The sequence below is a fragment of the Cetorhinus maximus genome, chromosome 21, assembly GCF_964194155.1.
Source record: "Cetorhinus maximus chromosome 21, sCetMax3.hap1.1, whole genome shotgun sequence".
NCBI classification, from domain to species: domain Eukaryota; kingdom Metazoa; phylum Chordata; class Chondrichthyes; order Lamniformes; family Cetorhinidae; genus Cetorhinus; species Cetorhinus maximus.
In genome coordinates this window covers 1,521,029-1,536,021 of record NC_135899.1, presented here as the reverse complement: position 1 = coordinate 1,536,021, position 14,993 = coordinate 1,521,029, and the positions used below count along the sequence as shown (strand labels likewise).

Sequence of the window (14,993 nt, the reverse complement as noted above, 5' to 3'; positions counted from 1 at the left end):
AACTTCAGTTATGAGGATAGATTGGAGAAGTTGGGACTGTTTTCCTTGGAGAGGAGAAGGTTGAGAGGAGATTTGATAAAGGTTTTCAAAATCATGAGGGGTCTGGGCAGGGTAGATAGAGAGAAACTGTTCCCATTGGTGGAAGGATCGAGATCCAGAGGACAAAGATTTAATGTGATTGGCTAAAGAAGCAATGGAGACGTGAGGAGAAACTTTCACACAGCGAGTGGTTAGGATCTGGAATGCACTGTCTGAGAGTGTGGTGGAGACAGGGTCAATCGAGTGGTTAGGATCTGGAATGCACTGTCTGAGAGTGTGGTGGAGACAGGGTCAATCGAGTGGTTAGGGTCTGGAATGCACTGTCTGAGAGTGTGGGGGAGACAGGGTCAATCGAGTGGTTAGGGTCTGGAATGCACTGTCTGAGAGTGTGGTGGAGACAGGGTCAATCGAGTGGTTAGGATCTGGAATGCACTGCCTGAGAGTGTGGTGGAGACAGGGTCAATCGAGGTATTTAAGAGGGGATTAGATTATCTGATAGTGAAGAATGTGCAGGGTTACGGGGAGAAGCTGGGGGACTGGGACTAAGTGAATTGCCCATTCGGAGGGCTAGTGCAGACCCGATGGGCTGAATGGCCACGTGCTGGGCTGGAGCCACTTTGTGAGTGTGTTAACACGTTGCCTCTCTCTCTCTCTGTCTGGCCAGGCGGAGGTGTTGGTGAGGAGACGGAGTCAGTTCCTCCAGCGCCAGCGCCAGCGAGCTGAGCAGATTAAACTGCGGCGGCAGCAGAAGACAGCGCTGAGGCAGAAACAGCAGGAGGACCGGTCAGTGTTCCTGCTTCCTCTGGTGTGGGCTGAGGAGGGGAGGGAGAGGCCTCGGGAGGAGGGAGGGAACAGAGCGGAGGGAGAGTACGTGGGGGTTGGACAAGAGACCTGGGGCTAACTGACTGGTCACTGCATGGATTAGGGGGTTCACCTGAGTGATGTTGGGTTCACACCCTGGCTGTGTGTGGGATCTTACGGTGCATAACCTGTGTTTCCAACATTGCAACAGTGATTCCCCTTCGAAAGTATTTCATTGCCTGTGACGCACTTTGAGGACATCCTGAGGTTGAGGCAGGTGGTGTAGAAATGCTCAGCTTTCTTATTCAAACTCCTCTCTCTCTCTCTCTCTCTCTCTCTCTCTGAGAAAGTCCTCTCTCTCTCTCTCTCTGGGAGAAACTCCTCTCTCGCTCTCTCTCTGGGAGAAACTCCTCTCTCGCTCTCTCTCTGGGAGAAACTCCTCTCTCTCTCTCTCTCTGGGAGAAACTCCTCTCTCTCTCTCTGTCTCTGAGAAAGTCCTCTCTCTCTCTCTCTTTCTGGGAGAAACTCTCCTCTCTCTCTCTCTCTGGGAGAAACTCCTCTCTCTCTCTCTCTGGGAGAAACTCCACTCTCTCTCTCTCTCTCTCTGTCTCTGAGAAAGTCCTCTCTCCCTCTTTCTGGGAGAAACTCCCCTCTCTCACTCTCTCTCTCTCTGGGAGAAACTCCTCTCTCTCTCTCTCTCTCTCTGGGAGAAACTCCTCTCTCCCTCTCTGGGAGAAACTCCTCTCTCCCTCTCTGGGAGAAACTCTCTCTCTCTCTCTCTCTGGGAGAAACTCCTCTCTCTCTCTCTCTCCCTCTCTGGGAGAAACTCTCCTCTCTCTCTCTGGGAGAAACTCCTCTCTCTCTCTCTCTCTCTCTCTCTGAGAAACTCCTCTCTCTCTCTCTCTCTGAGAAACTCCTCTCTCTGTCTTTGCGCTAAACATTGACAGTGATGATGTAGATTTTAACTTTTCTCTGGTGTTATTTTTGAAGATATTGCTGCTGATGTTTTGAACACTCCCAGTCCCCAGATCTGACGGTTTGAATGTGATTGCAGGAGGAGACTGACCGAGGGCCGAGGACAGGGAGTGGACACAAGTCCGGAATTGCCCGCTGCTCAGTTGAAACACTCGCTGGACGCCAAGAGCAAACGTAGGTCACAGTGTGGTCAGTGTCCATGTGGGGAGCACTGACTCAGGCCATTGGGGTGGGGGACAATGTGCAGCCCAGTGATAATTCACTGGGAGAGAGTGGGGACAGTGTTTGCCCAGTGATAATTCATTGGGAGAGAGTGGTGACAGTGTATTGCCCAGTGATAATTCACTGGCAGAAAGTGTGGGCAGTGTATTGCCCAGTGATAATTCACTGGGAGAGAGTGGTGACAGTGTGTTGCCCAGTGATAATTCACTGGGAGAGAGTGGTGACAGTGTATTGTCCCGTGATAATTCACTGGGAGAGAGTGGGGACAATGTGTTGCCCAGTGATAATTCACTGGGAGAGAGTGGGGACAGTGTATTGCCCAGTGATAATTCACTGGGAGAGAGTGGGGACAGTGTATTGCCCAGTGATAATTCACTGGGAGAGAGTGGGGACAGTGTATTGCCCAGTGATAATTCACTGGGAGATACCGGGGACGGTGTGCGGACCAGTGATGATGCACTGGGAGATACCAGGGACAGTGTGCGGTCCAGTGATGATGCACTGGGAGATACCAGGGACGGTGTGCGGTCCAGTGATGATGCACTGGGAGGTTCCGGGGACGGTGTGCGGTCCAGTGATGATGCACTGGGAGATACCGGGGACGGTGTACAGTCAGTGATGATGCACTGGGAGGTTCCGGGGACGGTGTGTGGTCCAGTGATGATGCACTGGGAGATACCAGGGACGGTGTGCGGTCCAGTGATGATGCACTGGGAGATACCAGGGACGGTGTGCGGTCCAGTGATGATGCACTGGGAGATACCGGGGACGGTGTGCGGTCCAGTGATGATGCACTGGGAGATACCGGGGACGGTGTGCGGTCCAGTGATGATGCACTGGGAGATACTGGGGACGGTGTGCGGTCCAGTGATGATGCACTGGGAGATACCAGGGACGGTGTGCGGTCCAGTGATGATGCACTGGGAGATACCGGGGACGGTGTGCGGTCCAGTGATAATACACTGGGAGATACTGGGGACGGTGTGCGGTCCAGTGATGATGCACTGGGAGATACCGGGGAACAGTGTGCGGTCCAGTGATGATGCATGTTCATATCTATCCTAACAAGCCCTCCCGCTACAGTTTCCGACGCCCCTCTCCCTCTGTCCCCCTCCCTCTCTCCCTCCCTCCACCTGCCCCTCAACCCCCCGGCCCCTAGTTTGGGAGGGGAGGTTAATCCGTAAGTGTGGGTAGTGGGGTCAGTTAGTGGGGTCAGGGCTGAGTGAGATCCGAGCTGATTGGTGGGATGGTCAGTTAGCGGGGGTCAGGGCTGAGTGAGATCCCAGCTGATTGGTGGGATGGTTTTGGGGTGTGTGGGTGTTGGGCAATGTGTCGTTGTGGGGGTGGGGGTTGGGGTTGGGGGTGGGGACACTTACCCATGGGGATATTTGGGAATTTGCTGATGGTTTGTTTGTTTTTTGGACCTTGACCACAGGCTGGATCGGAGAGCGGGTGTCCAGCGCTGGAGTGTCGGAGCTTCAGGATGGGGAGTAAGTTACAGCCTCTGGGCCAGATCATTCCGATAAACGGCTTTTATTTGGAGTTGTTAAGCTGAAGTTGTTGGAAAATGATTCCTCAGAACAACCATCGTCAGGATTAACCCTCTTTCCACAGGCTCACAAGAGGAGGCCATTCAGCCCATCCTCACTCCTCCTGCTGTTCAGTGAGATCGCCGCTGGCCTGTACCTTGACTCCATCCACCTGCCCGGAGTTTGATGGGGTTTTGAATGGATCTCCAGGGCTTTTGGGAAGAGAGGGGCAGGGTCAGCTTGGCCCCTGTGTAGCCGAGTGTTTCCTGACATTGTCCCTCGATGGTCTGGCTCACATTGTAATGTTCCTTTCCCCTCGCTCCAGATCCCGACCCCATCCCAGGATGAAATGGTTCCCTCTTCCTGTCGAACCCTTCAATCATGGTACAGACCTCGATTTGATGGCCCCTTTAACCATCTCTCTCCGAGCCACTCACCCTCTCCGAGCCAATCACCCTCTCCGAGCCACTCACCCTCTCCGAGCCACTCACCCTCTCCGAGCCAATCACCCTCTCCGAGCCACTCACCCTCTCCGAGCCACTCACCCTCTCCGAGCCACTCACCCTCTCCGAGCCACTCACCCTCTCCGAGCCACTCACCCTCTCCGAGCCACTCACCCTCTCCGAGCCACTCACCCTCTCCGAGCCAATCACCCTCTCCGAGCCACTCACCCTCTCCGAGCCACTCACCCTCTCCGAGCCACTCACCCTCTCCGAGCCACTCACCCTCTCCGAGCCACTCACCCTCTCCGAGCCACTCACCCTCTCCGAGCCACTCACCCTCTCCGAGCCACTCACCCTCTCCGAGCCACTCACCCTCTCCGAGCCACTCACCCTCTCCGAGCCACTCACCCTCTCCGAGCCACTCACCCTCTCCGAGCCACTCACCCTCTCCGAGGGGCTGTCCGAGGTGCCTCCTGTTCCCTCAGCTGCAGGTTAAAGATCCCCCATCGTTCTTCAAACAACAGCAGCCTGGTCAGCATCGCTCCCTCGGGCGAGACTCCCTCGGAGGGTGCGGCTCTCCCTCGGCACCGACCCTCGGAGGGTGAGGCTCTCCCTCAGCACCGACCCTCGGAGGGTGAGACTCTCCCTCGGCACCAACCCTCGGAGGGTGAGACTCTCCCTCGGCACCGACCCTCGGAGGGTGAGACTCTCCCTCGGCACCGACCCTCGGAGGGTGAGACTCTCCCTTGGCACCAACCCTCGGAGGGTGAGACTCTCCCTTGGCACCGACCCTCGGAGGGTGAGACTCTCCCTCGGCACCGACCCTCGGAGGGTGAATCTCTCCCTCGGCACCGACCCTCGGAGGGTGCGGCACCCACAGTGCTGTTAGGGAGGGAGTTCCAGGATTTTGACCCAGTGACAGTGAAGGAACGGTGATATATTTCCAAGTCAGGATGGTGAGTGACTTGGAGGGGAACTTCCAGGTGGTGGTGTTCCCATCTATCTGCTGCCCTTGTCCTTCTAGATGGTAGCAGTTGTGGGTTTGGAAGGTGCTGTCGAAGGAGCCTTGGTGAGTTGCTGCAGTGCATCTTGTAGATGGTACACACACTGCTGTTACTGTGCATCGGTGGTAGAGGGAGTGAATGTTTGTGGATGTGGTGCCAATCAAGCGGGGCTGCTTTGTCCTGGATGGTGTTGAGCTTCTTGAGTGTTGTGGGAGCTGCACTCATCCAGGCAAGTGGGGAGTATTCCATCACACTCCTGACTTGTGCCTTGTAGATGGTGGACAGGCTTTGGGGAGTCAGGAGGTGAGTTACTCATTGCAGGATTCCCAGCCTCTGACCTGCTCTTGTAGCCACAGTATTTATATGGCTGGTCCAGTCAGTTTCTGGTCAATGGTAACCCCCAGGATGTTGATAGTGGGGGATTCAGTGATGGTAATGCCACTGAACATCAAGGAGTGATGGTTAGATCCTCTCTTGTTGGAGATGGTCATTGCCTGTTGCGAATGTTACTTTATTAATTGTGAGTTTGAAGTTAGGTAATTGCGTGGGCTGGTGGGTTTCACTGTTGCCTTGTGTTATGACCCTAGAGTGGAACAGTCTGAGATTCTGGGAGCAACAGACCTCACAACCAACAGGAGAACGTCAACAGAGAATAACTGGGAGAGGCAGCTTACCTCCACACTGCCTCCTGCTGAACAGACAGGTACTGCAGGTCCCGTCACTGGTAGACGCACACACAGCGTCGACAGGGCTGAGTGATGTGGGGTGATGGTGTGCGAGATTCAAGGTTGTGAGGGTCCTTGGGAGGGTGCGGAGGAGATTTCCCAGAATGATTCCAGGGATGGGGGGATTTTAGTTACAAGGTTGGGCTGGAGAAGCTGGGATTGTTCTCCTCGGAGCGAAGGAGATTGAGGGGAGGTTTGATTGAGGTGGACAAGATGGGACAGGTTTAGACAAGGTAGACAAAGAAAAACTGTTAGAATTAGCAATGGTACAAGGCCTGGGGGACACAGATTGAAGGTTTTGGACACGAGGTACAGGGGGATGTGAGGGTGGGGGGAGTGGAGACGAGGAAAGGTTTCTAAAGGAAATTGGACGGGTGCTCGAGGGAGTTAAACCTGCAGGATTACGGCGATTGAGCGGGGCAATGGGACTGACTGGACTGCTCTACAGGGGGACAGCATGGACTAGATGGGCCGAATGGCTTTGCTGCCTGTCACCCAGGCCATAATAAAGATGAGCAGGTCCATTGACTGTGAGTGGAGGGATAGTCGGATGATGGGGCGAGGTTGGGGGTGGAGCAGTGAGTGTTTGGGAACTGAGCTCCTGGTGTTAATGATGTTTCCTTTTCCCCGATCCCCGACCCCTGACCCTGTGCTCCCAGGTCTGAAGTTGTTCAGGAAGCCGAGTGCCAAGTCCAATAGGCTGATCCTCCACAACGCTCTGACTTACTGTTGTCTGGCAGGGAAAGCGAACGAGTCTCAGAGGGGCCAGGTGATTGAGGTATGTTGTGTAAGCAAAGCCTCGATGCCCATCATGTCTCTGCTATTCCTTCAGAGTGCAGACCCTGGCCAGCCAGCCCCCAGTGGTAAAGCCCAAAACAAACCGCCTATCGTTGGATGTACTTCCGCGATTGGACAGCACCTACCGAAGAATCCTGAGTGCGCTAACCGATGCACCAATTTAAGATAACCAGTTGAGCTGGTAACTGCCCGAATTAGCCTTGCTAGACTCAGCACACGTTCATACATGGGGAGCCGCCCTCTGCAAACAAAAGGAATATGTTCAAGCCTTATCTTTCTGTTTTAATTACCCGGGAGCCTGGGGAATCTATAGTTCCCCGTTGCTTTCTCCATGGCAGTGTCTCGGCCAATCAGGGACCGCTTGCCAACCAATCAGCACCCCCTTCCCCTGTGGTATAAAGAGTTGGTATTGTTTGAAATTCGGTATTCTTGCATTTGTCCTGTTGAGTGCAAATTGGAAAACTTCAGCCCATCTCTCTATTCAGCGAGGTTCATGTTCTGTGTGCGCGTTCGCTGTGTATTGACAGGACAATGTGCAGCCAGTCTAACGTTTCCTCCGACTCGTTCAACGTTCAACGTTCTGCCCCAGGCGAGCCCCACTCGGTGTCTCGTTGTTCATGGACGCCTGTATTGGCCGTGAGGTGGGCTTGTCCACACTGTCAGCACAGGATGAGGAAGCCCCCAGTTGCATTCCAGCTCATCCTAAGCTCTCCTCCCAGTGTGTGAACTAGCAGCCCCACTCCCCGGTCACCCCCTGTGCTCACCGACCGACACTGGCTCCCACTCGAGCAGCATCTGAATTGTGGATATGACCTTCAATGCCGGTGTGATGTCACCGTACATCCCAATGAAGGACTGGCGGATCATATCAAGCAGCCACGCCCCCTTCGGCTGTTCACAACAGACAAACTACTGACTGTACGCAACCAGCCCCTGCTTGCAAAACTCACAACACCCTGTCCCACATTAGATGTGATTCTGCAAATTGGACAGCACTTGCTAAACAATCCTGAGTGTGCTGAGAATTACACTGACGACCAGTTTAAGATTATCAGAGGGTGGTTGGAATCAGGAACACACTGCCTGAGTGGGTGATATGTTTAAGAAGTATTTAGATGAGCACTTGAAACACCGCAGCATACAGGGCTACTGGCTAAGTGCTGAAAAATGGGGTTAGAATAGATAGGTGCTTGAAGACCGGCATGGACATGATGGGCCGAAGGGCCTTTTCTCTGCTGTATAACTCTGACACAATCAGAGTCCACTTGCCTGCCAACCAATCAGCACTCTCTTCTCATGAAGTATAAATTGTTGTTTCTTTACTGTTGGTTTATCTTGTGTAGCTGTCCTGATGAGTGCAAGATGAAAAGATTCGATACTGTCTCTCTTTTCAGCAGCACCTTGATTTTCAAATTCTCCTGCTTGTTTTCAAACCCCTGCATGTCTAGCCCAGGGGGTGGGGAGCCTTTCTCTTATCAGGGGGCCACTCACACAGTCAAAATCAGTCGTGCGCACGCACATACACACACACACCATATACACACACACACACCATATATACACACACACCATATATACACACACACCATATATACACACACACACACCATATACACACACACACACCATATACACACACACACACCATATACACACACACACCTTATACACACACACACACACACCATATACACACACACACCATACACACACCATATACACACACACACCATACACACACACACACCATACACACACACACATACACCATACACACACACACACACCATACACACACCATATACACACACACACCATACACACACACACACCATACACACACACACATACACCATACACACACCATACACACACACACACACACCATACACACACACACACACCATACACACGCACACCATACACACGCACACCATACACACACACACCATACACACACACACCATACACACACACATACACACACACACCATACACACACACACACCATACACACACACACACCATACACACACACACCATACACACATACACATACACACACACACACAAACCATACACACACACAAACCATACACACACACACCATACACACGCACACCATACACACACACACCATACACACGCACACCATACACACGCACACCATACACACGCACACCATACACACGCACACCATACACACGCACACCATACACACGCACACCATACACACGCACACCATACACACGCACACCATACACACGCACACCATACATACACTCACACCATACATCTATACACACTCACACCATACATCTATACACACGCACACCATACACACACGCACACCATACACACACGCACACCATACACACACGCACACCATACACACACGCACACCATACACACACGCACACCATACACACACGCACACCATACACACACGCACACCATACACACACGCACACCACACACACACGCACACCACACACACACGCACACCACACACACACGCACACCACACGCACACCACACCCATACACACACACACCATACATACACACACACCATACATACACACACACCATACACACTCACACCATACACACTCACACCATACACACTCACACCATACATACACACACACCATACACACACCATACATACACACACACCATACATACACACACACCATACATACACACACACCATACATACACACACACCATACACACTCACACCATACACACTCACACCATACACACTCACACCATACACACTCACACCATACACACTCACACCATACATACATACACACACACCATACATACACACACACCATACACACACCATACACACACTCACACCATACATACACACACACACCATACACACACGCACCATACACACACGCACACCATACACACACGCACACCATACACACACGCACACCATACACACACGCACACCATACACACACGCACACCATACACACACGCACACCATACACACACCATACACACACGCACACCATACACACACGCACACCATACACACACGCACACCACACACACACGCACACCATACACACACACACACACACCATACACACACAGCAGGGGGGAGGGGGTGTGCCGGGTTGGGGGCTGTGCCGGGGGGGGTGGGGGAGGTGGGGGGGGTGCGTGTGCCGAGTTGGGGGGTGTGCCGGGGGGGGTGGGGGGGGGGGGGGTGTGTGTGCCGGGTTGGGGGCTGTGCCGGGGGGGTGGGGGGGGTGGGGGGGGGGGGGTGTGTGTGCCGAGTTGGGGGCTGTGCCGGGGGGGTGGGGGGGGTGGGGGGGGGGGGTGTGTGTGCCGGGTTGGGGGCTGTGCCGGGGGGGTGGGGGGGGTGGGGGGGGGGGGTGTGTGTGCCGGGTTGGGGGCTGTGCCGGGGGGGTGGGGGGGGTGGGGGGGGGGGGTGTGTGTGCCGGGTTGGGGGCTGTGCCGGGGGGGTGGGGGGGGTGGGGGGGGGGGGTGTGTGTGCCGGGTTGGGGGCTGTGCCGGGGGGGTGGGGGGGGTGGGGGGGGGGGGTGTGTGTGCCGGGTTGGGGGCTGTGCCGGGGGGGTGGGGGAGGTGGGGGGGGGTGGGGGAGGTGGGGGGGGTGGGGGAGGTGGGGGGGGTGGGGTGGGGGGTGTGTGTGCCGGGTTGGGGGGTGTGCCGGGGGGGGTGGGGGAGGTGGGGGAGGTGGGGGGGGTGGGGGAGGTGGGGGGGGTGGGGGGGGTGCGTGTGCCGGGTTGGGGGGAGAGCCGGGGGGCTGGGGTGGGTGCTGGATTCTTTCTGTCGGGGTTGTCTGTCGGACGATTTATGAAACTGAGGCCCTGGTGCATGAGTCACAAAAGGTTAGTTTGCAGGTCCAGTCGGGAATTAGGAAAGCGAATAGAATGTTATTGTTTATTGTGAGGGGAATTTAAAACCAAACTAGGGAGGTTATGCTTCAACAAATACAAAAATACCTGGATAAACTCAGCAGGTCTGACAGCATCTGCGGAGAGGGATACAATCAACGTTTCAGGTTGTTTTTGTTCCAGATTACCAGCATCCACAGTATTTTGCTTTTATCTTAGAGGTTATGCTTCAGTTGTACAGGGCACGAGTGAGACCACATCTGGAGTATTGGGTACAGTTTGGGTCTCCTCATTTAAAGAAGGATGTAAATGAGTAGGAGGCAGTTCAGAGGAGGTTTACCAGACTGATACCTGGAATGGGTGGGTTGTCTTATGAGGGAAGGTTGGACAGGTTAGGCTTGTATCCACTGGAGTTTATAAGAGTAAGAGGTGACTTGACTGAAACATATAAGATCCTGAGGGGTCCTGACAGGGGGGATGTGGAGAGGATGTTTCCTCTTGTGAGAGGATCTGGAACTCGGGGGTCACTGTTTAAAAATAAGGGGTCGTCCATTTAAAACCGAGATGAGGAGACATTTTCTCTCTCAGGGGGCCGTGAGTCTTTGGAGTCTCTTCCCCAACAGTCGGTGGAAACAGAGTCTGTGAATATTTTGAAGGCTGAGCTGGGTAGATTCTCGATGAGCAAGGGGGTGAAAGGTTATCGGGGGTGAAAGGTTATCGGGGGTCGGCAGGAATGTGGAGTTCAGGTTACAATCTGATCAGGCACGGAACAGGCTCGAGGGGCCGAGTGGCCTCCTCCTCCTCCTAATTCACATGGTCGTGGGCCCCATCTCTCAGTTTGGGTGGATGTAAAAGATCCCAGGGCCCAGGGTGCTATTGCAATGAGCAGGGGAGGTCTCCCCGTGTCCTGGTCAATATTAATCCCTCACTCAACATCGCGAGGAAACAGACTATCTGGGTGGTTATCACATTGCTGTGTGTGGGATCTTGCTGTGCTCAAATTGGCTGCTGCAGTTCCCACATTACAACAGGCACTAAACTTCAGAAAGAAGCTCATTGACTGCACTGGCCAGTGGTTGTGAAAGGTGATATATAAATGCAGCTTGTTTGCTGTTTGCATTGGATGTGTCGGAGCAGTGAGATGTTGTTGTGCTTTCTACAGGAGCTGATGAAGTGTCAGCGGAATCAGTGTCTGATACTGTTCCGGGATCGTCAGTGTCAGTTCCGGGCTCTCTATTCCTATTCCGCAGAGACCGAGGAGATCCACAGGCTCTGGGGAATGGGTCCCAGAGCGGTCACCAAGGAGATGATCGACGCCCTGTACAAGTACAACTCTGACCGCAAGCAATTCCATGTCATCCCCTCCAAGACTCTGTCCGCCAGTGTCGATGCTCTGACCATCCACGGACATCTGTGGCAGGCCAGGAAGAGGAGCGCCCAGGGCTGTGCACACAGATGAGAGGCTGGACTGTTTCTGACCTGGTCCGTGTCCTCGTCTAAACCCTGAATCACCAGAGTCACCATCCCGCTACCCTACAGGCACGCACACCCGGAATACTGGCACCAGATCCCTGGAGAGACCCCCTCGGAGGCTGGGTTTCCCCCAAAGGGTTTTGTGTCCCGAATTGTAATCCAGGATCCTAATCTGCAAGGTTATTCTGATGGCTACGTTTGGGTTTGTTAGAACCGGGGCCTGTTTTAAGCAATTGTTTTAAGTTATTTTTAAAATGACAAACCTTGCTCGTGACTCTTGGGGGTTTGTTCTGAATTAGGATTTGAAGATCCTGCCTTGCCTTGTCTCTCCACGTAGGGCCCTGTCTGATTTGTATACTAAAATAAAAAAAATCTTACTACTGAGGGTGAGCAACAAGGAGAATAAGTCCCAGGAAATATCTGAAGCTTTTGATGATCCTTTCATACCAGACAGAGCTGAGATCTCGCCCAGGTAAATATGCAATGCAAGAGGGAAAACTATTTATTAATAACTGAAACTGTCCGGGAACCTCCTGAATTTTATGCACTGTGTACTGCATTCATTTGCACATCCTATTCGATTGTTTGTTAGTTCTGGGCCCACCCCATCGGTAGGTGACAGTGGATTAGGGATTGCTGTCTGCACACGACTGCTAATTGTAGCTTGTAGACTAACTGGTCCCTTCAGGGCTACATCCTTTTCCGAAATGCTTTTTTTAAAATTCAGATATGAATATTTAATAAAGAGTACCTTGAACAAAACATCACCCTCTTGGGCCCCACTTTGTCCACCTGCAGGTATTGACAGGCAACTTCCCCGGCACCGTTCATGCCCCAGCCCAGTGACTGGCTGGTGGGCAGCGGGAGGCTTCACAACGCGTGGCTCACTTGAAACACAGCCATAACCAATCAGGAGCCAGATACCAAACGTGGATCACAGGTGCCACTGAGATCTGAGGATTCAGTTATTGAACCCGTACAGATACTGAGCTCTGAGGATTCAGTTATTGAACCCGTACAGATACTGAGCTCTGAGGATTCAGTTATTGACCCTGTACAGATACTGAGCTCAGAGGATTCAGTTATTGACCCTGTACAGATACTGAGCTCTGAGGATTCAGTTATTGACCCTGTACAGATACTGAGCTCTGAGGATTCAGTTACTGAACCTGTACCGATACTGAGTTCTCTTACTCCTCGCTCTCTCTCTCTCCCTGTCTCTCCCTCCCTCTCTCGCTCTCCTCTGTCTCTTTAGAAACATGTTTTTTCCTTGACTCTTGTTGCTGTGTGTAATTATATTTCTGTTTTTAGAAAGCTTTTCCCTTTTACTGGGTGGGTTCCTGCTCCCCATCAGGAAGAGCTGTTCATTCTCAGTCTGACAGCAGCCTTGCCGCGCTCTCTCATCTAGGGCACACTCCATCCTCTACCTTTGACACCAGACCGTGCAGACCAGCGAGTGGTGGAGTGGGGGAAGGTATTAACCCTCCACTTCCCCCCTCAAATCGCAACCCCACCCCCTCTGCTGTTAATCTTCCTTCAAAGATCCCCTGTCTCTAACAGGAGATTAAAATTACTCAGTTCATAAATCTGCTCATTGGATCGCAATACGTGTCTATCCCTGTACAGTCTGTAGTGATGTCCTGCTGTCAGTGTCCCACACTCCCGTCTCCTGCTGTCAGTGTCCAACACTCCCGTCTCCTGCTGTCAGTGTCCCACACTCCCGTCTCCTGCTGTCAGTGTCCCACACTCCCGTCTCCTGCTGTCAGTGTCCCACACTCCCGTCTCCTGCTGTCAGTGTCCCACACTCCCGTCTCCTGCTGTCAGTGTCCCACACTCCCGTCTCCTGCTGTCAGTGTCCCACGCTCCCGTCTCCTGCCGTCAGTGTCCCACACTCCCGTCTCCTGCCGTCAGTGTCCCACACTCCCGTCTCCTGCTGTCAATTGTCCCACACTCCCGTCTCCCACACTCCCGTCTCCTGCTGTCAATTGTCCCACACTCCCATCTCCCACACTCCCGTCTCCTGCTGTCAATTGTCCCACACTCCCGTCTCCTGCTGTCAATTGTCCCACACTCCCGTCTCCCACACTCCCATCTCCTGCTGTCAATTGTCCCACACTCCCGTCTCCCACACTCCCGTCTCCTGCTGTCAGTGTCCCACACTCCCGTCTCCCACACTCCCGTCTCCTGCTGTCAGTGTCCCACACTCCCGTCTCCTGCTGTCAGTGTCCCACACTCCCGTCTCCTGCTGTCAGTGTCCCACACTCCCGTCTCCTGCTGTCAGTGTCCCACACTCCCGTCTCCTGCTGTCAGTGTCCCACACTCCCGTCTCCTGCTGTCAGTGTCCCACACTCCCGTCTCCTGCTGTCAGTGTCCCACACTCCCGTCTCCTGCTGTCAGTGTCCCACACTCCCGTCTCCTGCTGTCAGTGTCCCACACTCCCGTCTCCTGCTGTCAGTGTCCCACACTCCCGTCTCCCACACTCCCGTCTCCTGCTGTCAGTGTCCCACACTCCCGTCTCCTGCTGTCAGTGTCCCACACTCCCGTCTCCTGCTGTCAGTGTCCCACATTCCCGTCTCCTGCTGTCAGTGTCCCACACTCCCGTCTCCTGCCGTCAGTGTCCCACACTGCCGTCTCCCACACTCCCGTCTCCTGCCGTCAGTGTCCCAGACTCCCGTCTCCTGCCGTCAGTGTCCCAGACTCCCGTCTCCTGCCGTCAGTGTCCCAGACTCCCGTCTCCTGCCGTCAGTGTCCCAGACTCCCGTCTCCTGCCGTCAGTGTCCCACACTCCCGTCTCCTGCAGTCAGTGTCCCACACTCCCGTCTCCCACACTCCCGTCTCCTGCCGTCAGTGTCCCACACTCCCGTCTCCTGCCGTCAGTGTCCCACACTCCCGTCTCCTGCCGTCAGTGTCCCACACTCCCGTATCCTGCCGTCATTGTCCCACACTCCCGTCTCCTGCCGTCAGTGTCCCACACTCCCGTCTCCTGCCGTCAGTGTCCCACACTCCCGTCTCCTGCCGTCAGTGTCCCAGACTCCCGTCTCCTGCCGTCAGTGTCCCAGACTCCCGTCTCCTGCCGTCAGTGTCCCAGACTCCCGTCTCCT

General features: G+C 54.1%; 1 protein-coding gene across 1 annotated transcript in view; it reads left to right on the top strand.

The window, feature by feature from the left end:
- The window catches only part of LOC144695486 (uncharacterized), a 40,304-nt gene extending 27,650 nt beyond the window's left edge, over window positions 1–12,654 (top strand). Inside the window, exons 9-14 of the mRNA XM_078566365.1 lie at window positions 704–822; window positions 1,895–1,989; window positions 3,473–3,527; window positions 5,601–5,716; window positions 6,398–6,516; window positions 11,582–12,654. Coding sequence (XP_078422491.1) covers window positions 704–822; window positions 1,895–1,989; window positions 3,473–3,527; window positions 5,601–5,716; window positions 6,398–6,516; window positions 11,582–11,878 — 801 coding nt within the window. The 3' untranslated portion in view covers window positions 11,879–12,654. The remainder of the gene's footprint in view (window positions 1–703; window positions 823–1,894; window positions 1,990–3,472; window positions 3,528–5,600; window positions 5,717–6,397; window positions 6,517–11,581) is intronic.
- The last annotated feature ends 2,339 nt before the right edge of the window (window positions 12,655–14,993 follow it).